General features: G+C 55.0%; 1 protein-coding gene across 2 annotated transcripts; it reads left to right on the top strand.

Moving 5' to 3' along the window:
* The first annotated feature begins 479 nt into the window (after positions 1-479).
* On the top strand, positions 480-20350 carry PCK2 (phosphoenolpyruvate carboxykinase 2, mitochondrial). Of its 2 annotated transcripts, none has more exons than XM_066989581.1 (10): positions 480-639; positions 3453-3641; positions 9676-9860; positions 12410-12613; positions 12704-12891; positions 15316-15478; positions 18420-18638; positions 18719-18856; positions 18943-19038; positions 19760-20350. In XM_066989581.1, the coding sequence occupies exons 3-10, from the start codon at positions 9803-9805 to the stop codon at positions 20218-20220; spliced, it is 1527 nt and encodes a 508-aa protein (XP_066845682.1). In that variant the 5' UTR covers positions 480-639; positions 3453-3641; positions 9676-9802; the 3' UTR covers positions 20221-20350. The 2 variants fall into 2 exon arrangements, with proteins under 2 accessions (XP_066845682.1, XP_066845681.1); XM_066989580.1 differs by lacking the exon at positions 480-639 and adding an exon at positions 940-1026.
* Positions 20351-22736: the final 2386 nt, after the last annotated feature.

The following is a 22736-nucleotide window of genomic DNA, read 5'->3' as shown; positions in this document are numbered from 1 at the left end:
GTCATCTCCACCCAACCCAACCTTGGGTCATCTCAGCCCAACCCTTGGGTCATCTCCACCAACCCAACCCCCCTTGGGTCACCTCCACCCAACCCAACCCCCCTCGGGTCATCTCCACCCGACCCAATATTCATAACCCCTCATTAACACGCCCAAAGCTCATTAATATGAAGAAGCCACGCCCCCTCCCACCCCCAACAAAATGGCGGCGCCCCCGTGCCCTCACGCCACGCCGCCGCGCAGGCGCGCTCCCCCTCCCTGAAGCCGCCGGCCGGGCGCCGCGCATGCGCAGAGCCTTGCCCTCACCCGCGCCGTGCCCTCGCTTTCGCGCACTGCGCATGCGCGCCGCCTTCCCGCCCTTCCCGCCCCCCCCCCTCAGGCTCCTGAGGGAGCCCCGGCGCCGCCATTAGCGCCCTGAGCTTAATTAGCGCCTTTAATTAACAACCGGCTAATTAACCCCGCCGGAAGCACCCAGGGCCAGCCCCCGGAGGGGAAAAGAAGGGGAAAAGGGGCGAAAAAAGGGGAGAAAAGGGAAAAAAAGGGGAAAAAAGAGAGGAAAAAGGGGGCGGGGGCTGCCCTCAGGGGGCCACAAAATGGCGGCGGGGGGCGCAGCGGCGGCTCCGGGCGGCGAAACGTGAGGTAAAAAAACCCCGGAATCGGCTTTTTTAGGGATTTTAACTTTTTTTTCGTCAGAACCGGGGCTTTTTGATGGCTTCGAGGTGGTTTTTTTTGGTCAGGGTCGGGTTTAGGGAGGGAACCGGGGGGGAGTTCACAGCCACGGCGGGGGGGGGGGGGGGGGTTCATCACCCAGGGGCCGGGCTTGGAGGGTCCCCGCCCCCTCCCCCCACCCCACCCCCACCCATGGGTGCCCCTCCCCCACCCCCACCCATGGGTGCCACCCGGATCCTGGGGTCCTTCCCCCCCCCCACCCCCCCCCAGGAGGTAAAAGGGAGCCGCGAGGGGGGAGGAGGGGGGGGGGGGGGACGCGGAGATGCAGAAAGCGATCGGCTGCTTGCGGGGCTTCGGGTGGGTTTTGGGGGAAAAAAGGGGGATTTTGGGGCTGGGGGGGGGGGTTTGGGGGAAGGTAGCGGGATTTTGGGGCCCTTTTGGGGGGCTGGGGGGGGGTTTGGGGGGCAGAGAGGGGGATTTTGGGGCTGGGGGGGGTTTGGGGCTGGGGGGGGGGTTTGGGGCTAGTGGGATTTTGGGGCTGGGGGGGGGTTTTGGGGGAAAATAGTGGGATTTTGGGGCTGGGGGGGGGGGTTGGGGGTAGGCAAGGAGATTTGGGGGCTCGAGAGGGGTTTTGGGGTGAGACAGCGGGGTTTTGGGGCTGTAGGGGGGAGGATAGTGGGGTTTTGGGGGCCGTACGGGGGTTTTGAGGGCTGTGTGGGGTTTTGGGGGAAAATAGCGGGGTTTTGGGGCCGTGGGGGGGATTTGGGGGGGATAGGGGGATTTTGGGGGTAGATGGGGAGATTTGGGGGCTACAGGGGGGTTTTGGGAGAAAATAGTGGGATTTTGGGGCTATGGGGGGAAGTAGTGGGGTTTTGGGGGAAAATAGTGGGATTTTGGGGTTGTGTGGGGGTTTTGGGGGGAAATAGGGGGGTTTTGGGGGGAAATAGCGGGGTTTTGGGGCTGAGTGGGGGAAGATAGCGGGATTTTGGGGGGAGATAGCGGGATTTTGGGGCTGTGTGGGGGATATGTGGGGTTTTGGAGTTGTTTTGGGGAAGAAATGTGGGGGTTTGGGGGTAATAAGGGGTTGTTTGGGGGAAGATACCGGGATTTTGGGGTTCTGTGGGGTTTTCGGGGATAAACGGGGTTGTTTTGGGGGGCGTGTGGGTTTTTGGGGGAAGATATTGGGATTTTGGGGTTCTGTGGGGTTTTAGGAGCCGTATGGGGTTGTTTGGGGTGATTTAGGGTTGTTTGGGGGGGGCATGGGGTTCTTTTGGGGGAATACATTGGGATTTTGGGGTTACGTGGGGTTTTGGGGGGCGTGTCGGGTTTTTGGGGGAAGATAGGGGGATTTTGGGGCCGTACGGGGTTGTTTGGGGGGAGATACAGGGTCACGGGGGGGGTGGGGGGGCTGTGGGGGTACAGGAGCTGTGTGGGGTTTGGGGGGGGGGTTATGGGATTTTGGGGACCATTTGGGGTCGGGGGGGGTCGGGGGGGGGTCTGTGGGGTCGTGGGGGGGTTATAGGGGTTGGGGGGGGTCTTTATGGCCAGAGGGGGGGTCTATGGGGTCGTAGGGGGGGTCTATGGGGTCATGGGGGGGGGTCTATGGGTCTGGGGGGGTCTGTGGGGTCGTGGGGGGGTCTGTGGGGTCGTGGGGGGGGGTCTGTGGGTCTGGGGGGGTCTGTGGGGTCATGGGGGGGTTATAGGGTCTGGGGGGGATCTATGGGTCTGGGGGGGGTCTATGGGGTCGTGGGGGGGGGTCTATGGGGTCATGGGGGGGGGTCTATGGGTCTGGGGGGGTCTGTGGGGTCGTGGGGGGGTCTGTGGGGTCGTGGGGGGGGGTCTGTGGGTCTGGGGGGGTCTGTGGGGTCGTGGGGGGGTTATAGGGTCTGGGGGGGATCTATGGGTCTGTGGGGGGTCTATGGGGGTGGGGGGGGGTCTGTGGAGCCCCATAGCGCCCCCATGGGGGGCGTTTATAGGGCAGCACGGGGGGGGGGGGGGGGGGGGGTCAGTGGGGCGTCCACGTCCCCTCGCCCTTTGCCCCCCGCGGCGGCCACCAAGGGGGGGGGGGAGGGGGGGTCACAAGGGGGGGGGGGGCACGGGGCCACTTCCCAGCATCCCCCAGGGGCCAAAGGCCACCGCGGGGGGGGGCGAGGGGGGGGGCGATGACCTGGCTGCTTTTTCCCCGTTTCTGCCCTTTTTTGCCCCGTTTTTTAAATTTTTTAAACTCTTTAAATTTTTTTAAGTTTTTTAATTTTTTAAATTTTTAATGTTAAATTTTTAAATTTTTAAATTCTTGTTTTTAGGTTTTTAGGTTTTTAGGTTTTTTAATTTTTAATTTTTTAATTTTTTAATTTAAATGTTTTTTTAGATTCTTAAGTTTTTAGATTCTTAAGTTTTTAGATTCTTAAGTTTTTAGATTCTTAAGTTTTTAGATTCTTAAGTTTTTAGATTCTTAAGTTTTTAGATTCTTAAGTTTTTAGATTCTTAAGTTTTTAGATTCTTAAGTTTTTAGATTCTTAAGTTTTTAGATTTTTTATTTTTTTAATTTAAATGTTTAAATTTTTAAATTTTTAAGTTTGTAAGTTTTTAGATTTTTAATTTTTAATTTAAATGTTTAAATTTTTAAATTTTTAAGTTAAGTTTTTAGATTTTTAATTTTTAATTTTTTAATTTTTTAAATTTTTTATTTTTTTTAATTTTTAATTTTTTAATTTTTTATTTTTTATTTTTTAATTTTTTAATTTTTATATATATTTTTAAAATTTTGTTCCTTTTCCCCGCAGGCGGGGGCTGCACGGGGGGGCCCTGTCGGCGCTGCCCCCCCCGGCGCGGGCCTTCGTGGAGGAGGGGGCGCGGCTGTGCCGGCCCCGCGCCGTGCGGCTCTGCGACGGCTCCGCCGCCGAGGGCAGCGCCCTGCTGGAGGGGCTGCGCCAGGAGGGCCTGCTGCTGCCCCTGCCCAAGTATGAGAACTGGTGAGTGCGGGGGGGGCCCGAAATTTACAGGGGGGGGGCTTAAAATTCGGGGGGAAGGACCCGTAAAATTTGGGGGCGATCCTGTAAGGTTTTGGGGGCGATCCTGTAAGGTTTTGGAGGGGATCCTATAAGGTTTTGGAGGGGATCCTATAAGGTTTTGGAGGGGATCCTATAAGGTTTTGGAGGGGATCCTATAAGGTTTTGGAGGGGATCCTATAAGGTTTTGGAGGGGATCCTATAAGGTTTTGGAGGGGATCCTATAAGGTTTTGGAGGGGATCCTATAAGGTTTTGGAGGGGATCCTATAAGGTTTTGGAGGGGATCCTATAAGGTTTTGGAGGGGATCCTATAAGGTTTTGGAGGGGATCCTATAAGGTTTTGGAGGGGATCCTATAAGGTTTTGGAGGGGATCCTATAAGGTTTTGGAGGGGATCCTATAAGGTTTTGGAGGGGATCCTATAAGGTTTTGGAGGGGATCCTATAAGGTTTTGGAGGGGATCCTATAAGGTTTTGGAGGGGATCCTATAAGGTTTTGGAGGGGATCCTATAAGGTTTTGGAGGGGATCCTATAAGGTTTTGGAGGGGATCCTATAAGGTTTTGGAGGGGATCCTATAAGGTTTTGGAGGGGATCCTATAAGGTTTTGGAGGGGATCCTATAAGGTTTTGGAGGGGATCCTATAAGGTTTTGGAGGGGATCCTATAAGGTTTTGGAGGGGATCCTATAAGGTTTTGGAGGGGATCCTATAAGGTTTTGGAGGGGATCCTATAAGGTTTTGGAGGGGATCCTATAAGGTTTTGGAGGGGATCCTATAAGGTTTTGGAGGGGATCCTATAAGGTTTTGGAGGGGATCCTATAAGGTTTTGGAGGGGATCCTATAAGGTTTTGGAGGGGATCCTATAAGGTTTTGGAGGGGATCCTATAAGGTTTTGGAGGGGATCCTATAAGGTTTTGGAGGGGATCCTATAAGGTTTTGGAGGGGATCCTATAAGGTTTTGGAGGGGATCCTATAAGGTTTTGGAGGGGATCCTATAAGGTTTTGGAGGGGATCCTATAAGGTTTTGGAGGGGATCCTATAAGGTTTTGGAGGGGATCCTATAAGGTTTTGGAGGGGATCCTATAAGGTTTTGGAGGGGATCCTATAAGGTTTTGGAGGGGATCCTATAAGGTTTTGGAGGGGATCCTATAAGGTTTTGGAGGGGATCCTATAAGGTTTTGGAGGGGATCCTATAAGGTTTTGGAGGGGATCCTATAAGGTTTTGGAGGGGATCCTATAAGGTTTTGGAGGGGATCCTATAAGGTTTTGGAGGGGATCCTATAAGGTTTTGGAGGGGATCCTATAAGGTTTTGGAGGGGATCCTATAAGGTTTTGGAGGGGATCCTATAAGGTTTTGGAGGGGATCCTATAAGGTTTTGGAGGGGATCCTATAAGGTTTTGGAGGGGATCCTATAAGGTTTTGGAGGGGATCCTATAAGGTTTTGGAGGGGATCCTATAAGGTTTTGGAGGGGATCCTATAAGGTTTTGGAGGGGATCCTATAAGGTTTTGGAGGGGATCCTATAAGGTTTTGGAGGGGATCCTATAAGGTTTTGGAGGGGATCCTATAAGGTTTTGGAGGGGATCCTATAAGGTTTTGGAGGGGATCCTATAAGGTTTTGGAGGGGATCCTATAAGGTTTTGGAGGGGATCCTATAAGGTTTTGGAGGGGATCCTATAAGGTTTTGGAGGGGATCCTATAAGGTTTTGGAGGGGATCCTATAAGGTTTTGGAGGGGATCCTATAAGGTTTTGGAGGGGATCCTATAAGGTTTTGGAGGGGATCCTATAAGGTTTTGGAGGGGATCCTATAAGGTTTTGGAGGGGATCCTATAAGGTTTTGGAGGGGATCCTATAAGGTTTTGGAGGGGATCCTATAAGGTTTTGGAGGGGATCCTATAAGGTTTTGGAGGGGATCCTATAAAATTTGGGGGGGGGGGATCTCGTAAAATTTGGGGGGAAGGACCCATAAAAACTCGGGGGTGGTCCTAGGAAGTTTGGGGGCGATCCTATAAGGTTTTGGGGGCGATCCGATAAAGTTTGGGGGGAATCCCTATAAGGTTTTGGGGGCGATCCTATAAAATTGGGGGGGGGGAGCCTATAAAGTTTTGGGGGGCGATCCTATAACGTTTGGGGGGAATCCTATAAGGTTTTGGGGGCGATCCTATAAAACTGGGGGGGGGATCCCGTAAAATTTGGGGGGAAGAACCCATAAAGTTTTGGGGGCGATCCTATAAAGTTTGGGGGGAAGAACCTAAAGAATTTGGGGGCGATCCTGTAAAGTTTTGGGGGCGATCCTATAAAGTTTGGGGGGAATCCTATAAGGTTTTGGGGGTGATCCTATAAAATTGGGGGGGGGATTCTGTAAAATTGGGGGGAAGGACCCATAAAAATTTGGGGGCGGTCCCGGGAAGTTTGGAGGCGATCCTGTAAAGTTTTGGGGGGAATCCTATAAAGTTTGGGGGGAATCCTCTAAGGTTTTGGGGGCAATCTTATAAAATTGGGGGGGGGAATTCTGTAAAATTTGGGGGGAAGGACCCGTAAAGTTTTGGGGGTGGTCCTAGGAAATTTGGGGGGGATCCCATGAAGTTTTGGGGGGGATCCTATAAAAATTTGGGGGGAAGAACCTATAAAAATTTGGGGGTGATCCTATAAAGTTTGGGGGGAAGAACCCATAAATATTTGAGGGGGATGCTACAAAAGCTTGGGGTGATCCTATAAAAATTTGGGGGGATCCCGTAAAATCTGGGGGGAAGAACCTATAAAAATTTGGGGGCGGTCCTGGGGAATTTGGGAACGACCCTATAAAGTTTGGGGGGGGGACCCCATAAAATTTGGGGGGAAGAACCTATAAAATTTTGGGGGGAATGCTATAAAAATTTGGGGGGATTGCACAAAATCTTGGGGTGATCCTATAAAAATTTGGGGGGGCTCCCTTAAAATCTGGGGGGAAGGACCCGTAAAAATTTGGGGGCGGTCCCGTGGAGTTTGGGGGCGATTCTATAAGGTTTTGGGGGCGATTCTATAAAATTGGGGGGGATCCCATAAAATTTGGGGGGAAGGACCCATAAAGTTTTGGGGGCGATCCTATAAGGTTTGGGGGGAATCCTATAATGTTTTGGGGGCAATCTTATAAAATTGGGGGGGGGATTCTGTAAAATTTGGGGGGAAGGACCCATAAAAATTCGGGGGCGGTCCTGTGAAGTTTTGGGGGGATCCTATAAGGTTTTGGGGGTGATCCTATAAAGTTTGGGGGGAATCCTATAAGATTTGAGGGGAAAAACCCATAAATATCTTGGGGGGATCCTATAAAAATTTAGGGGGTAATGCCATAAAATTTGGGGGGAAAGACCCGTAAAAATTTGGGGGCGGTCCTAGGAAATTTGGGGGCGATCCTATAAAGTTTGGGGGGAATCCTATAAGGTTTTGGAGGGAATCCTATAAAATTGGGGGGGGGATCCCATAAAATTTGGGGGGAAGGACCCATAAAAGTTTGGGGGGATCCTATAAAGTTTGGGGGAAATCCTATAAAAGTTTGGGGGGAAGAACCTATAAAAATTTGGGGACAGTGCTAGGAAATTTGGGGGGGATGCTGCAAAATTTGGGGGGAAGAACCCATAAAAATTTGGGGGCAATCCTATAAAACTGGGGGGGGATTCTGTAAAATTTGGGGGGAAGGACCCGTAAAAATTTGGGGGCGGTCCTAGGAAATTTGGGGGCGATCCTATAAAGTTTGGGGGCGATCCTATAAAAATTTGGGGGGAAGAACCTAAAAAATTTGGGGGCGGTCCTGGGAAGTTTGGGGGGGAACCTGTAAGGTTTTGGGGGCGATCCTATAAAAATTTGGGGGGACAAACCCATAAAGTTCTGGGGGCGATCCTATAAAGTTTGGGGGGAAGAACCTAAAAAATTTGGGGGCGATCCTATAAAATTTGGAGGGAATCCTATAAGGTTTTGGAGGGAATCCTATAAAATTGGGGGGAGGGGGGCGATCCCATAAAATTTGGGGGGAAGGACCCGTGAAGTTTTGGGGGTGATCCTATAGAGTTTGGAGGGAATCCTATAAGGTTTTGGGGGCGATCCTATAAAATTGGGGGGGGGATTCTGTAAAATTTGGGGAGAAGATCCTGTAAAAATTTGGGGGCGGTCCTATAAAGTTTGGGGGGATCCTATACGGTTTTGGGGGGGGATCCCGTAAAATTTGGGGGGGATCCCGTAAAATTTGGGGGGAAGGACCCGTAAAAATGTGGGGGCAATCCTATAAAGTTTGGGGGCGATCCTATAAAATTGGGGGGGGGATTCTGTAAAATTGGGGGGGAAGGGCCCATAAAAACTCGGGGGCGGTCCTAGGAAATTTGGGGGCGATCCTATAAAAATTTGGGGGGAAGAACCTGAAAAGTTTGGGGGCGGTCCTAGGAAGTTTGGGGGGCGATCCTATAAGGTTTGGGGGGCGATCCTATAAAACTGGGGGGGGATCCTATAAGGTTTGGGGGGAAAAACCCATAAATATCTTGGGGGGATCCTATAAAAATTTAGGGGGGAGTCCCTTAAAATGTGGGGGGAAGGACCTGTAAAAATTTGGGGGGGATCGTACAAAATCTTGGGGCGACCCTATAAAAATCTGGGGGGGGATCTCGAGTTTTTGGGGAGAACCTTTTGGGGTTCGCAAGTAATTCTCGGTTAATTTGTGGGTCCTTTTTGGGGTCTTTTGGGTCCTTTTTGGGGTCTTTTGGGTCCTTTTTGGGGTCTTTTGGGTCCTTTTTGGGGTCTTTTGGGTCCTTTTTGGGGTCTTTTGGGTCCCCTTGTGGTTCTCAGATAATTCAGGGGGAAATTTTGGGTCCCTTTTGGGGTCGTTAGGGTCGCTTTTGGGGTCTTTTGGGTTCATTTTGGGGTTCTCAGGTAATTCAAGGTTAATTTTTGGGGTCTTTTGGGTCCCTTTTGGGGGTCTCAAGTAATTCATGGTTAATTTTCGGGTCCCTTTTGGGGTCTTTTGGTTGCTTTTGGGGTTCTCAGGTAATTCAAGGGGAACTTTTGGGTCCCTTTTGGGGTCTTTTGGGTCCCTTTTGGGGTCTTTTGGGTCCCTTTTGGGGTCTTTTGGGTCCCTTTTGGGGTCTTTTGGGTCCCTTTTGGGGTTCGCAAGTAATTCTCGGTTAATTTTTGGGTCCTTTTTGGGGTCTTTTGGGTCCTTTTTGGGGTCTTTTGGGTCCTTTTTGGGGTCTTTTGGGTCCTTTTTGGGGTCTTTTGGGTCCTTTTTGGGGTCTTTTGGGTCCCCTTGTGGTTCTCAGATAATTCAGGGGGAAATTTTGGGTCCCTTTTGGGGTCGTTAGGGTCGCTTTTGGGGTCTTTTGGGTTCATTTTGGGGTTCTCAGGTAATTCAAGGTTAATTTTTGGGGTCTTTTGGGTCCCTTTTGGGGGTCTCAAGTAATTCATGGTTAATTTTCGGGTCCCTTTTGGGGTCTTTTGGTTGCTTTTGGGGTTCTCAGGTAATTCAAGGGGAACTTTTGGGTCCCTTTTGGGGTCTTTTGGGTCCCTTTTGGGGTCTTTTGGGTCCCTTTTGGGGTCTTTTGGGTCCCTTTTGGGGTTCTCAAGTAATTCTAGATTAATTTTTGGGTCCTTTTTGGGGTCTTTTGGGTCCTTTTTGGGGTCTTTTGGGTCCTTTTTGGGGTCTTTTGGGTCCTTTTTGGGGTCTTTTGGGTCCTTTTTGGGGTCTTTTGGGTCCTTTTTGGGTCTTTTGGGTCCTTTTTGGGGTTCTCAAGTAATTCAAGGTTAACTTTTGGGTCCCTTTTGGGGTCTTTTGGGTCCCTTTTGGGGTCTTTGGGTCCCTTTTGGGGTTCTCAAGTAATTCAAGGTTAACTTTTGGGTCCCTTTTTGGGGACTTGCGGGTCTTTCGGGGTCTTTTTGGGATTCTCAACCCCCTCAAAAAGACCTTTAGGGCCCTTTTGGGGTTTCGGGACCTCCCGGGGGGGTGGGGTCCGACCCTATTGTCCCCGTGTCCCCGCAGCTGGCTGGCGCGCACGGACCCGCGGGACGTGGCGCGGGTGGAGGGCCGCACGGTGCTGGTGACGGAGCGGGAGCGGGACGCCGTCCCCCCCCGACCCCAAAACGGGGCCCCCCAGCTGGGCAACTGGATGAGCCCCGCCGAGCTCGAGAGGGCCGTGCAGGAGCGCTTCCCGGGCTGCATGGAAGGTGGGCAATCCCGTAAAAAAAAAAAACCCCAAAAGGGGAGAAACCCTATAAAAGAAAGAGGGGGAAAGATCCTATAAAAGATAGAAGAGAAAATCCTGTAAAAGAAAACAAAGAATGAGGGGAAAAACCCTATAAAACAAGGAGGGGAAAATCCTATAAAAGAAACAAAGAGGGGAAAATCCTATAAAAGAAAGGGGGAAAATCCTATAAAAGAAAGAAAGAGGGGCAAAACCCTATAAAAGAAGTAAAGAGGGGGAAAATTCTACAGAAGAAAGAAAGGGGGAAAATCCTACAGAAGAAAGAAAGGGGGAAAATCCTACAGAAGAAAGAAAGGGGGGGAAAATCCTACAGAAGAAAGAAAGGGGGGGAAAATCCTACAAAAGAAAAGAAAGAATGAGGGAAAATACCTTATAAAAGAAAGAAAGAGGAGAAAATCCTATAAAAGGGAAAATCCTACAAAAAAAAGAGGGGGAAAATGCTATAAAAGAAAGAAAGAGGGGAAAATTCTACAAAAGAAAGAATGCAGGGAAAAAACCCTATAAAAGAAGAAGGGAAAAAGCCCTATGAAAGAAAGAAAGAGAGGAAAACCCTAAGAAAGAAAGAAAGGGGGAAAAACCCTAAGAAAGAAAGAAAGAAAGAATGGGGGAAGAAACCCTATAAAAGAAGAAGGGAAAAGGCCCTATAAAAGAAAGAAAGAGAGGAAAAAACCCTATAAAAGAAAGAAAGGGGAAAATCCTATAAAAGAAAGAAGGAGGGGAAAATCCTATAAAAGAAAGGAAGAGGGGAAAACCCTATGAAAGAAAGAAAGGGGAAAACCCTAAAACGAAGAGCGGAAAAAATCCCATAAAAGAAAGCAAAACGGGAAAATCCTATAAAAGGAAGAAAGAGAGGAAAAAACCCTAAAAAGAAGAACGGAAAAAACCCTATAAAAGAAGGGAAGAGGGGGAAAATCCTATAAAAGGAAGGAGGACAGAAAACAGAAGAAAAATGCTATAAAAAAAAGGAGGAGGAGAAAAATCCTATAAAAGAAAGAAACAGGAAAATCCTATGAACGGGAGAAAAATCCCATTAAAGAAAGAAAGAGGGGAAAAACCCTACAAAAGACAGGAAGGGGGGGGGGGAATCCTAAAATCCTATCGGTTTGGCCTCTGGCCACCCCAAAATGCCGTGGGTTTGGGGTCTTCGCTTCAGGCTTTTATGGGGTCTCCGCCTCTCCTCCTTCCGCAGCCCTTTTTGGGGTCTCCAAGCCTTCAACTCAGTCCTTTTTGGGGTCTTCTTCCTCAACCTTTTTGGGGTCTCCACCTCTTCTCCTTCCTCAACTGCTTTTGGGGTCTCCTTCCTCAACCCTTTTGGGGTCTCCAAGCCTCCTCCTTCCTCAACTCTTTTTGGGGTCTTCATGTGTTCAACTCAACCCTTTTTGGGGTCTCCACTTCTCCTCTTTCCTCAGCTACTTTTGGGGTCTCCTCCTTCCGCAGCCCTTTTCGGGGTCTCTGTGCCTTCAACTCAACTCTTTTTGGGGTCTTCTCCTTCCTCAACCTTTTTGGGGTCTTCTCCTTCCTCAACCCTTTTTGGAGTCTCCAAGCCTTCAACTCAACCCTTTTTGGGGTCTCCACTTCTTCTCCTTCCTCAACTGCTTTTGGGGTCTCCTTCCTCAACCCTTTTTTGGGGTCTCCAAGCCTTCTCCTTCCTCAACCCTTTTTGGGGTCTCCTCCTTCCTCAGCCCCTTTTTGGGGCCTTCTCCTTCCTCAACCCTTTTTGGGGTCTCCTCCTTCCTCAGCCCCTTTTTGGGGCCTTCTCCTTCCTCAACCCTTTTTGGGGTCTCCTTCCTCAACCTTTTTTGGGGTCTCCTTTGTCAACCCTTTTTTGGGATCTCCAAGCCTTCTCCTTCCTCAGCCCTTTTTGGGGTCTCCTGTGACTTCTTCCTCAACTGTTTTTGGGATCTCCAAGCCTTCAACTCAACCTTTTTGGGGTCTTCTCCTTCCTCAACCTTTTTGGGGTCTCTGTGCCTTCAACTCAGCCCTTTTTGGGGTCTCTTTCCTCAACCTTTTGTGGGGTCTCCAAGCCTTCTCCTTCCTCAGCCCCTTTTTGGGGTCTCCTCCTTCCTCAACCTTTTTGGGGTCTCCAAGCCTTCAACTCAACCCTTTTTTGGGGTCTCCAAGCCTTCTCCTTCTTTAGCTGCTTTTGGGGTCTCCACTTCTCCTTCCTCAACCCTTTTTGGGCTCTCCACATCTTCTCCTTCCTCAACCCTTTTTGGGGTCTTCTCCTTCCTCAACCCTTTTTGGGGTCTCCGAGCCTTCTCCTTAGCCCTTTTTGGGGTCTCCAAGCCTTCAACTCAGTCCTTTTTGGGGTCTTCTTCCTCAACCCTTTTTGGGGTCTCCACCTCTTCTCCTTCCTCAGCTGCTTTTGGGGTCTTCTTCCTCAACCCTTTTTTGGGATCTCCAAGCCTTCTCCTTCCTCAGCCCCTTTTTGGGGCCTTCTCCTTCCTCAACCCCTTTTTCGGGGTCTCCCCCGCCCCCTTTTCGGGGTCCCCCCCTGCCTTGTCCCCGCAGGCCGCACCATGTACGTCATCCCCTTCAGCATGGGCCCCCCGTCGTCCCCGCTGGCCAAGCTGGGCGTGCAGCTCACCGACTCGCCCTACGTCGTGGCCTCCATGCGCATCATGACCCGCGTGGGCCAACACCTCCTCCCCGCGCTGGCCCGCGGCGACTTCGTCCGCTGCCTCCACTCCGTCGGCCGGCCCCTGCCCCTCCGCGGTGAGCCCCGGGGCGGTGGTGGGGGACCTCGGGGACACCCCAAAACCCCACAAACCCCCCGGTTTGACGCCCCCCCCCGATCTCTTGAAGAGCCTTTGGTCAACGGGTGGCCCTGCGACCCCGAGAGGACCCTGGTGGCCCACGTCCCTGACCGCCGCGAGATCATCTCCTACGGCAGCGGCTACGGGGGCAACTCGCTGCTGGGCAAGAAGTGCTTCGCCCTGCGCATCGCCTCCCGCATGGCCCGCGACGAGGGCTGGCTGGCCGAGCACATGCTGGTGAGACGGGGGTTTTGGGGACGGATCCCTTCTTTTCGGGGTTTTCTTCCACTTTTCGGGGCGGTCCTGCTGGTTTTTGGGGTGTTTCAGACGTGTTTTGGGGTCTCTGGGTGGTCTCCTTGGGTTCTCGGTGGTCATCCTGGTGGATGGGAGTGAATTGTGGGTTTTGGAGAAGATCAGGTGGGTTTAAGCAGGTTTTGGGGGTGGATCCCTTTTTTTTAGGGTTTTCCTCTGCTTTTTGGGGTGGTCACATTCTTTTTCGGGGTGTTTCGGACGTGTTTTGGGGTCTCCGGGTGGTCTCCTTGGGTTTTCAGTGGACATCCGGGTGGATGGGAGCGGACTGCGGGTTTTGGAGAAGATCAAGAGGATTTGAGGAGGTTTTTGGGGTGGATCCGTTCTTTTTGGGGTTTCCTTTCGCTTTTCGGGGCGGTCCCGCTCTTTTTCGGGGCGTTTTGGACGTGTTTTGGGGTCTCCGGGTGGTCTTCTTGGGTTCTCAGTGGACATCCTTGTAGATGGGAGAGAATTGGGGATTTTAGAGAAGATCAAGAGGGTTTGAGGAGGTTTTTGGGGTGGATCTGTTCTTTTTGGGGTTTTCCTCTGCTTTTTGGGGTGGTCGCATTCTTTTTTGGGGCGTTTCGGACGTGTTTTGGGGTCTCCGGGTGTTCTCCTTGGGTTCCCAATGGGTCTTGTGGTGGACGGGAGTGAATTGTGGGTTTTGGAGAAGATCAGGTGGGTTTAAGCGGGTTTTGGGGGCGGATCCCTTCTTTTCGGGGGTTTTCTTCCGTGTTTTGGGGTGATCCCACTCTTTTTCGGGGTGTTTTTGACGTGTTTTGGGATCTCCATGGGGTCTTGTTGAGTTCCCAATGGGTGTTGTGGTGGTTGGGAATGGATTATGCTTTTTTTGAGAAGATCAGGTAGGTTTAGGGAGCTTTTTGGGGCGGATCTGTTCTTTTTGGGGTTTCCTTTTGCTTTTTGGGGTGGTCGCATTCTTTTTCGGGGCGTTTCGGACGTGTTTTGGGGTCTCCGGGTGGTCTTGTTGGGTTCTCAGTGGACATCCGGGTGGATGGGAGAGAATTGTGTGTTTTGGAGAAGATCAGGTGGGTTTAGGGAGCCTTTTGGGGGCGGATCCCTTCTTTTTGGGGCTTTCTTCCTCATTTTGGGGCTGTCCCGCTGGTTTTCGGGGCTTTTCGGACGTGTTTTGGGGTCTCTGGGTGGTCTTGTTGGGTTCCCAATGGGTGTTGTGGTGGTTGGGAATGGATTATGCGTTTTTTGAGAAGATCAGGTAGGTTTAAGGAGGTTTTTGGGGTAGATCCCTTCTTTTTGGGGTTTTCTTCTGCTTTTTGGGGTGATCCTGCTGGTTTTTGGGGCGTTTTGGACGTGTTTTGGGGTCTCCGGGTGGTCTTGTTGGGTTCCCAATGGGTGTCGTGGTGGCTGGGAGTGAATTGTGGGTTTTGGAGAAGATCAGGTGGGTTTAAGCGGGTTTTGGGGGCGGATTCCTTCTTTTTGGGGTGATCCCGGTGGTTTTTGGGGCATTTCGGACGTGTTTTGGGGTCTCCGGGTGGTCTTGTTGGGTTCTCAGTGGACATCCTGGTGGACGGGAGCGGACTGTGGATTTTGGAGAAGATCAGGAGGGTTTGGGGGCTTCTCGGGGTGTCCACCTTGGGGTTTGGGGCTGTTCCCGGTGGGTTTGGGGCCATTTCCGGTGGATTTGGGGTTCTGGGGGTGTTTGTGGTGGGTTCCTGGTGGGTTCTGGGGCCGTTCCCGGTGGGTTTGGGGTTCTGGGGCTGTTCGTGGTGGATTTGGGGCCATTTCTGGTGGATTTGGGGTTCTGGGGGTGTTTGTGGTGGGTTCCTGGTGGTTTTGGGGCCATTTCCGGTGGGTTTGGGGTTCTGGGGGTGTTTGTGGTGGATTCCTGGTGGGTTTTGGGGCCATTTCCTGTGGATTTGGGGCCGTTCCCGGTGGATTTGGGGTTCTGGGGGTGTTTGTGGTGGGTTCCTGGTGGGTTTGGGGCCATTTCTGGTAGATTTGGGGTTCCGGGGGTCTTTGTGGTGGTTCCTGGTGGGTTTTGGGGCCGTTCATGGTGGGTTTTGGGGTTCCGGGGGTCTTTGTGGTGGGTTCCTGGTGGCTTTGGGGCCATTTCCGGTGGGTTTGGGGCTGTTCCTGGTGGGTTTGGGGCCATTTTTGGTGGGTTTGGGGCCGTTCCTGGTGGGTTTTGGGGCCATTTCCGGTGGGTTTGGGTTTCTGGGGGTGCTTTCGGTGCCTCCACGGCGGCCATCGTGGCGCAGCACAGAGCAGGCTCTCCGTTTTGGGCCAACTCCCGCCGGTTTTGGCTACTTCCGGGAGCGGTGGGGGAGGGGGGGACCTTTGGGGTCGGTGTCGCCCCGTCCCGGTGACCACCTCGGTCCCTTCTCCTTCCCCCCCCAGATCCTGGGGGTGACGTCCCCGAGCGGCCGCAAGCGCTACATGGCCGCCGCCTTCCCCAGCGCCTGCGGCAAGACCAACCTGGCCATGATGAGCCCCGCCCTGCCCGGCTGGCGCGTCCACTGCGTGGGCGACGACATCGCCTGGATGAAGTTCGACGCCGAAGGTGGGCCTCCCGCCCGGGCCTTCTCCTGGCCGGCCACCGGGTTTTGGGTTTTGGGGTCTTCTTGGTCGGCTTCTTCATGGTGACCACGGGGGGTTGGGTTCCTGGACCTCAAAGACCCCAAAACTTCCATCCCTGATGTCCTGAACTTGGTGGATCTCCATATTTTGGTGGTTCTTGGTCTTCCGCTTCATGTTGACCATGGGTTTTGGGGTCTTCTTGCTCTTCTTCTTCATGGTGACCATGAACATTTGGGTTCTTGGACCTCCAAGACCCCAAAACTTCCATCCTAGATGTCCTGAATTTGGTGGATCTCCATATTTTGGTGGTTTTTGGTCTTGCTCTTCATGTTGACCATGGGTTTTGGGGTCTTCTTGGTCGGCTTCTTCATGATGACCATGGGTGGTTGGGTTTTGGGGCCTTCTTGGTCTTCTTCTTCATGGTGACCATGAATATTTGGGTTCTTGGACCTCCGAAACCCCAAAACTTCCATCCTTGATGTCCTGAAGTTGGTGGATCTCCGTATTTTGGTTCTTCTTGGTGGTCTTCTTCATGTTGACCATGGGTTTTGGGGTCATCTTCTTCATCATGACCATGGACACTTGGGTTTTGGGGTCTTCTTGGTCTTCTTCTTCACGAAGACCACGGACTTTTGGGGTTATGGAGGTCCAAGACCCCAAAACTTCCATCCTTGATGTCCCCAAGTTGGTGGATCTCCATATTTTGGTTCTTCTTGAGGTCTTCCTCTTTATGTTGACCATGGATATTTGGGTTTTGGGGTCATCGTCTTCATCATGACCATGGACACTTGGGTTTTGGGGTCGTCTTCTTCACGAAGACCACGGACTTTTGGGGTTATGGAGGTGCAAGACCCCAAAACTTCCATCCCTGATGTCCCCAACTTGGTGGATCTCCATATTTTGGTTCTTCTTGGTGGTCTTCTTCATGACGGCCATGGGTTTTTTGGTCGTCTTCTTCATGATGACCATGGACACTTGGGTTTTGGGGTCTTCTTGGTTGGCTTCTTCATGGTGACCACGGACATTTGGGTTCTAGGACCTCCAAAACCCCAAACCTTCCACCCCTGATGTCCCCAACTTGATGGATCTCCGTATTTTGGCTCTTCTTGAGGTCTTCCTCTTCATGACAACCATGGGTTTTGGGTTTTTGGGTCGTCTTCTTCATCATGACCATGGACACTTGGGTTTTGGGGTCTTCTTGGTCGGCTTCTTCACGGTGACCATGGGGGGGTTGGGGTCTTGGACCTCCAAGACCCTGAAACTTCCATCCTTGATGTCCTGAAGTTGGTGGATCTCCGTATTTTGGTTCTTCTTGGTCTTGCTCTTCATGTTGACCCTGGGTTTTGGGGTCTTCTTGGTCGGCTTCTTCACGAAGACCACGGGGGGTTGGGTTCCTGGACTTCCAAGACCTCAAAACTTCTATTCTTGATGTCTCCAACTTGGTGGATCTCCATTTTTTGGTTCTTCTTGGTCTTCCTCTTCATGTTGACCATGGGTTTAGGGGTCTTCTTCTTCATCATGACGATGGACACTTGGGTTTTGGGGTCTTCTTGGTCGTCTTCTTCATGGTGACCATGAATATTTGGGTTCTTGGACCTCCAAGACCCCAAAACTTCCACCCCTGATGTCCCCAACTTGGTGGATCTCCATATTTTGGTTCTTCTTGAGGTCTTCCTCTTCATGACGACCATGGATTTTGGGTCTTCTTCTTCATGATGACCGTGGACACTTGGGTTTTGGGGTCTTCTTGGTCGGCTTCTTCACGGTGGCCATGGGTGGTTGGGGTCTTGGACCTCAAAGACCCCAAAACTTCCATCCTTGATGTCCTGAACTTGGTAGATCTCCATATTTTGGTGGTTTTTGGTCTTCCTCTTCATGTTGACCATGGGTTTTGGGGTCTTCTTGGTCTTCTTCTTCATGGTGACCATGAATATTTGGGTTCTTGGATCTCAAAGACCCCAAAACTTCCATCCTTGATGTCTCCAACTTGGTGGATCTCCGTATTTTGGTTCTTCTTGGTCTTCCTCTTCATGTTGACCATAGGTTTCGTGGTCGTCTTCTTCATCATGACCATGGACAGTTGGGTTTTGGGGTCTTCTTGGTCGGCTTCTTCATGGTGACCATGGGGGGTTGGGGTCTTGGACCTCAAAGACCTCAAAACATCCATTCTTGATGTTTCCAACTTGGTGGATCTCCATATTTTGGTTCTTCTTGGTCTTCCTCTTCATGTTGACCATGGGTTTTTGGGTCGTCTTCTTCTTGATGACCATGGGTGGTTGGGTTTTGGGGTCTTCTTGGTCTTCTTCTTCATGGTGACCATGAATATTTGGGTTCTTGGACCTCTGAAACCCGAAAACTTCCATCCTTGATGTCCTGAACTTGGTAGATCTCCATATTTTGGTGGTTTTTGGTCTTCCTCTTCATGACGACCATGGGTTTCGGGGTCTTCTTGGTCGGCTTCTTCATGATGACCATGGGTTTTGGGGTCTTCTTCTTCACGAAGACCACGGACATTTGGGTTCCTGGACCTCCAAAACCCCAAACCTTCCACCCCTGATGTCCCCAACTTGGTGGATCTCCATATTTTGGTGGTTTTTGGTCTTCCTCTTCATGACGACCATGGGTTTTTGGGTCTTCTTCTTCATCATGACCATGGGTGGTTGGGTTTTGGGGTCTTCTTGGTTGGCTTCTTCATGGTGACCATGAACATTTGGCTTCTTGGACCTCCAAAACCCCAAACCTTCCACCCGTGATGCCCCCAACTTGGTGGATCTCCATATTTTGGTCTTCTTAATGGTGGCTCTCCATATTTTGATCTCCTTAACGCTTCCCACCGCCATCTTCTCAACCCCCCCACCCCACCCCTCACCTCCTAAACCCCCTCGCGACGCCCCCGACGTCTCCTCACGCCCCCTCCCCCGCAGGCCGCCTGCGGGCCATCAACCCCGAGAGCGGCTTCTTCGGGGTGGCGCCGGGGACCTCGGAGCGCACCAACCCCAACGCCATGGCCACCGTCGCCCGCAACACCATCTTCACCAACGTCGGCCACACCAGCGACGGCGGCGTCTTCTGGGAGGGCATCGACCAACCCCTGCCCCCCGGCGTCACCCTCACCTCCTGGTTGGGCCAGCCCTGGACCCCCGGTAAGCTCCGCCCCCTTCCTTTGCCCCGCCCACGTCACCTCCCCCGGTCCCGTTAACGGCGTTTTTGGCCCCAAAACCAGGCGACCCCCAGCCCTGCGCCCACCCCAACTCCCGCTTCTGCGCCCCGGCCCACCAGTGCCCCATCATGGACCCGGCGTGGGAGGACCCCGAGGGCGTCCCCATCGACGCCATCATCTTCGGGGGGCGGAGACCGGAAGGTGAGCCCCGCCCCCTTTTTTTGGGGTGTCCCCTCCCCCCGATTGTCCTCCTGATGACGTCATCGGTGTCACCTTCCGGTCCCCAGGGGTGCCGCTGGTCTACGAGGCCTTCAACTGGCGCCACGGGGTCTTCGTGGGCAGCGCCATGAGGAGCGAGGCCACCGCCGCCGCCGAGCACAAGGGTAGGTCCCCCATGGGTCCTCCGGGGTCCCCCATTGGCCCACCGGGGTCCTCCTAGGTCCCCCATTGGTCCACCGGGGTCCACCGAGGTCCCCCATTGGCCCCCTGAGGTCCTCGAGAAGCTTTGGTCCCGGCAGCGATGGCCGCGGTGTCCCCGGAACCCTGGAGGTGGTTGACCCCGTAACCACGTTCTGCCACCCCACAAGGGTGTCCACCAACCCCATAACTCCCTATTTCCACCTAAAAAGCCCCAAAATCACCCAAAATCGTACAGTGACGCCCCGAGACCCCATAACTACGTCTGATGACCTCATCACCCTCTCGGCCAATCCCGTACCTCCATCTTCCGACCCCATAACCACGTTCTACCACCCCATAACCGTGTCCACCAACCCCATAACTCCATCTTCCCCCCTAAAAACCCCAAAACCCCCCAAAATTGTCCAATGACGTCCCGAGACCCCATAACTACGTCTGATGACCTCATCACCCTCCCGACCAATCCCGTACCTCCCTCTTCCGACCCCATAACCACGTTCTCCCACCCCATAACTGTGTCCACCAACCCCATAACTCCCTATTTCCACCTAAAAACCCCAAAACTCCCCAAAATCGTCCAATGACGTCCCGAGACCCCATAACCACGTCTGATGACCTCATCATCCTCTCGACCAATCCCGTGGCGCCCTTCTTAACCACGCCCCCCCCCCCCCTTCCCTGCAGGCCGCCGCCTCCTCCACGACCCCTTCGCCATGCGGCCCTTCTTCGGCTACAACGCCGGGCGCTACCTGGCCCACTGGCTAGCGGTGGGCGAGCGGGCGGGGGCCCGCTTGCCCCGCCTCTTCCACGTCAATTGGTTCCTGCGCGACCCCGCCCGCCCGCGTCACTTCCTGTGGCCGGGCTTCGGCCACAACGCCCGCGTCCTCGCCTGGATCTTCGGCCGGGTGGAAGGAGAAGACACCGCCCAGGCCACCCCCGTGGGGTTGGTGCCCCGCGAGGGGGCCTTGGACCTCCGGGGGCTCCCCGGGGTGGCCCACCGGCAGCTCTTCGAGGTGCGCAAGGACTTCTGGGAGCAGGAGGCGCGCGAGCTGCGGGCCTACTACGAGGAGAACTTCGGCGAGGACCTGCCCCGCGAGGTCATGGCCGAGCTGGAGGCGCTGGAGGGGAGGCTGAAGAAGATGTAGGAGGGGCCGGGCCACCGTCTTCGGGGCTGTGGCTACCGAGAAATGGCGGCCATCTTGGTTGGCGGCCATCTTGGCGGGCGGAGCGGCATAAAATGGTGGTCGTCCTCTTGGTTGGCCTTCACAAAATGGCGGTCGGCGTCTTTGTTGGCCTTCGCAAAATGGCGGTCGTGCTTTTGGTTGGTTGACCGTCACGAAATGGTGGCCGTGGGGGTGGTGGCTACCATCCTGGTGGGGTTGGCTACCGAGAAATGGCGGCCATCTTGCTTGGTGGCCATCTTGGGTGGTCGGTGGCCGCAAGGCGGCGGCGGCCGGGGGGTTTGGTTGCCCGCCTCAAGATGTGGTGGCCGCCGCGGGGCGGTGGCTACCATCCTGGGGGGGTTGGCTACCGAGGGGTGGCGGCCATCTTGGCCGGCAGACCCTGGCGAAGTGGTGGCCATCTTGGCTGGCAGCCATCTTGGGCTGGTGGGTGTCCCCCCCCTCTCCCCCCCTTGGGGTGGCCACCAGCTGGGGGGGAGTTGGCTACCAGGAGGCCACGGCGGCCATCTTGGCTGCCCCCCCAACCGTCGGCCATCTTGGCTGCCCGTCACGTGACCCCCGCCCCCCCCCCCCCCATTGGCAGCTGGCCACCATCTTGGCTCCTTGGCCTGCCTCCTGATTGGCTGCCTGCCCCACCCTGCCTCCTGATTGGCTGCCTGCCCCCCCCTCCCCGGATTGGCTGCCTGCCTCCCCTCCTATTGGTGGGGTCCCCCCCACGGGGGCCATCTTTGCTGACGTCACTTCCCATGCGGCTCCTTCCTTCCTATTGGCCTGTCGGATCGAGCGCCAGGCTCTCATTGGCCGATCCCCCGCCCTCATTGGCCAACCGCAGCCTCTCATTGCCCGCCCACGTGACCTCCTTGGCCAATCCCCGCCCCCCCCAACGGGCCGAACCCTCCCCCAACCAATCGGCGGCGACTTCCTGGACCAACGCCCTCCTTCCATTGGCTGCTGCGCGCCCCGCCCCCCTTCCCGCCCCTCATTGGCCGCCCTTTCGCTGACCTCGCTTCCTGCTCCCCCATTGGCCGCTGCCCCGGCCGCAAGCCCCGCCCCCTGGGGGAGGGGGGAACGGACCAATAAAATCGTCCCGGAAGGGGCCGGATGTGACGTGCGCGTGACGCGTGACGCCCTTCCGGGTTCGGCCAAGCGGCGCGGGCGGGGGCGCTATACACCACGTGGCTCCCGCGAGCCAATCAGCGCGGCCCTCCGGGCAGCCAACCGGCGCCTCCCCCGCGGCAGCCAATCAGCGCCCCTCCCTCCGCCCCCCCCCCTCCGCTAAGCCCCGCCGCCCCCCCGGGCGCGCGGCGTAAACAAGCGGCGGCGGCTGAGGTGAGGAAGGGGGGAGGAGGGGCGGCAGCGCCGCTCCCGATTGGCTGCGCGGCCGGGCTCGGCGGGAAGCGAGGCCGCTCTCTGATTGGCCGGCGGGGCGGGGGGAGGCGCCGCGAGACCCCCGCCCCACGTGGGGCAGGGGGCTGGGCCGGGCGGGGGGGGGGGTTGGGCCCTCCGCGGCTTCCCATTGGCTGCGGGGTTGCCGTGGCTACCGGGGAGGGGGGTTGCCATGGCGACTCGCGCCCCGGCCCGCGGCGCGGCGGCGGTTGCTATGGTGACGGGTAGGGGCGGGGGCAGCGCGCGGTCGCCATGGTTACGGGTAGGGGCGGGGGCAGCGCGCGGTCGCCATGGTTACGGGTAGGGGCGGGGGGAGCGCGCGGTCGCCATGGTTACGGGAAGGATGCTCTGGAAAAAGGGGGGGGGGAGGTTTCCAGCCCGGTTTCCACGGCAACCGCGGGGGGGGGAGGGGGACCCCGCGGTTGCCATGGTAACCGCGGGGTCCCCCCTCCCCCCCCCGCAGATGGGGTCCCGCAGCAGCAGCAGCGCGGGGGAGGGGCGGCCCCCCCCCGAGGAAGAGGAGGGAGGAGGAGGAAGAGGAAGGGGGGGAGGGGGAGGGGAGGGGGGGCGACGTGGACCTGGCCCAGGTGCTGGCGGCGCTGCTGAGGAGGTGGGGGAGGGGGCTGGGGGGAGGGGGAGGGGCTGGGGGGGGGAGGGGCTGGGGGGTTGGGGGGAGGGGCTGGGGGGGAGGGAGGGAGGGGAGTGGGGGAGGGGCTGGGGGGGAGGGGCTGGGGGGAGGGGGGAGGGGCTGGGGGAAGGGGGAGGGGCTGGGGGGAGGGAGGGGAGGGGGGAGGGGAGGGGCTGGGGGGGTGGGGGAGGGGCTGGGGGGAGGGGAGGGGCTGGGGGAGGGGGAGGGGGAGGGGGAGGGGGAGGGGCTGGGGGTGGGGGGAGGGGCTGGGGGGAGGGGGGAGGGGCTGGGGGGTGGGGGGAGGGGCTGGGGGTGGGGGAGGGGGAGGGGAGGGGGAGGGGAGGGGAGTGAGGGAGGGGTTGGGGGAGGGGGGAGGGACTGGGGGAAGGGAGGGGGGAGGGGGGGGGGAGGGGCTGGGGGGGGAGGGGGGAGGGGCTGGGGGGTGGGGGGAGGGGCTGGGGGGGAG

This window comes from Anser cygnoides, unplaced genomic scaffold (assembly GCF_040182565.1).
Source record: "Anser cygnoides isolate HZ-2024a breed goose unplaced genomic scaffold, Taihu_goose_T2T_genome scaffold_52_1, whole genome shotgun sequence".
Lineage (NCBI taxonomy): Eukaryota > Metazoa > Chordata > Aves > Anseriformes > Anatidae > Anser > Anser cygnoides.
The sequence above is the reverse complement of the archived record's forward strand: the minus strand, read 5'-3'. Positions and strand labels throughout refer to the sequence as shown.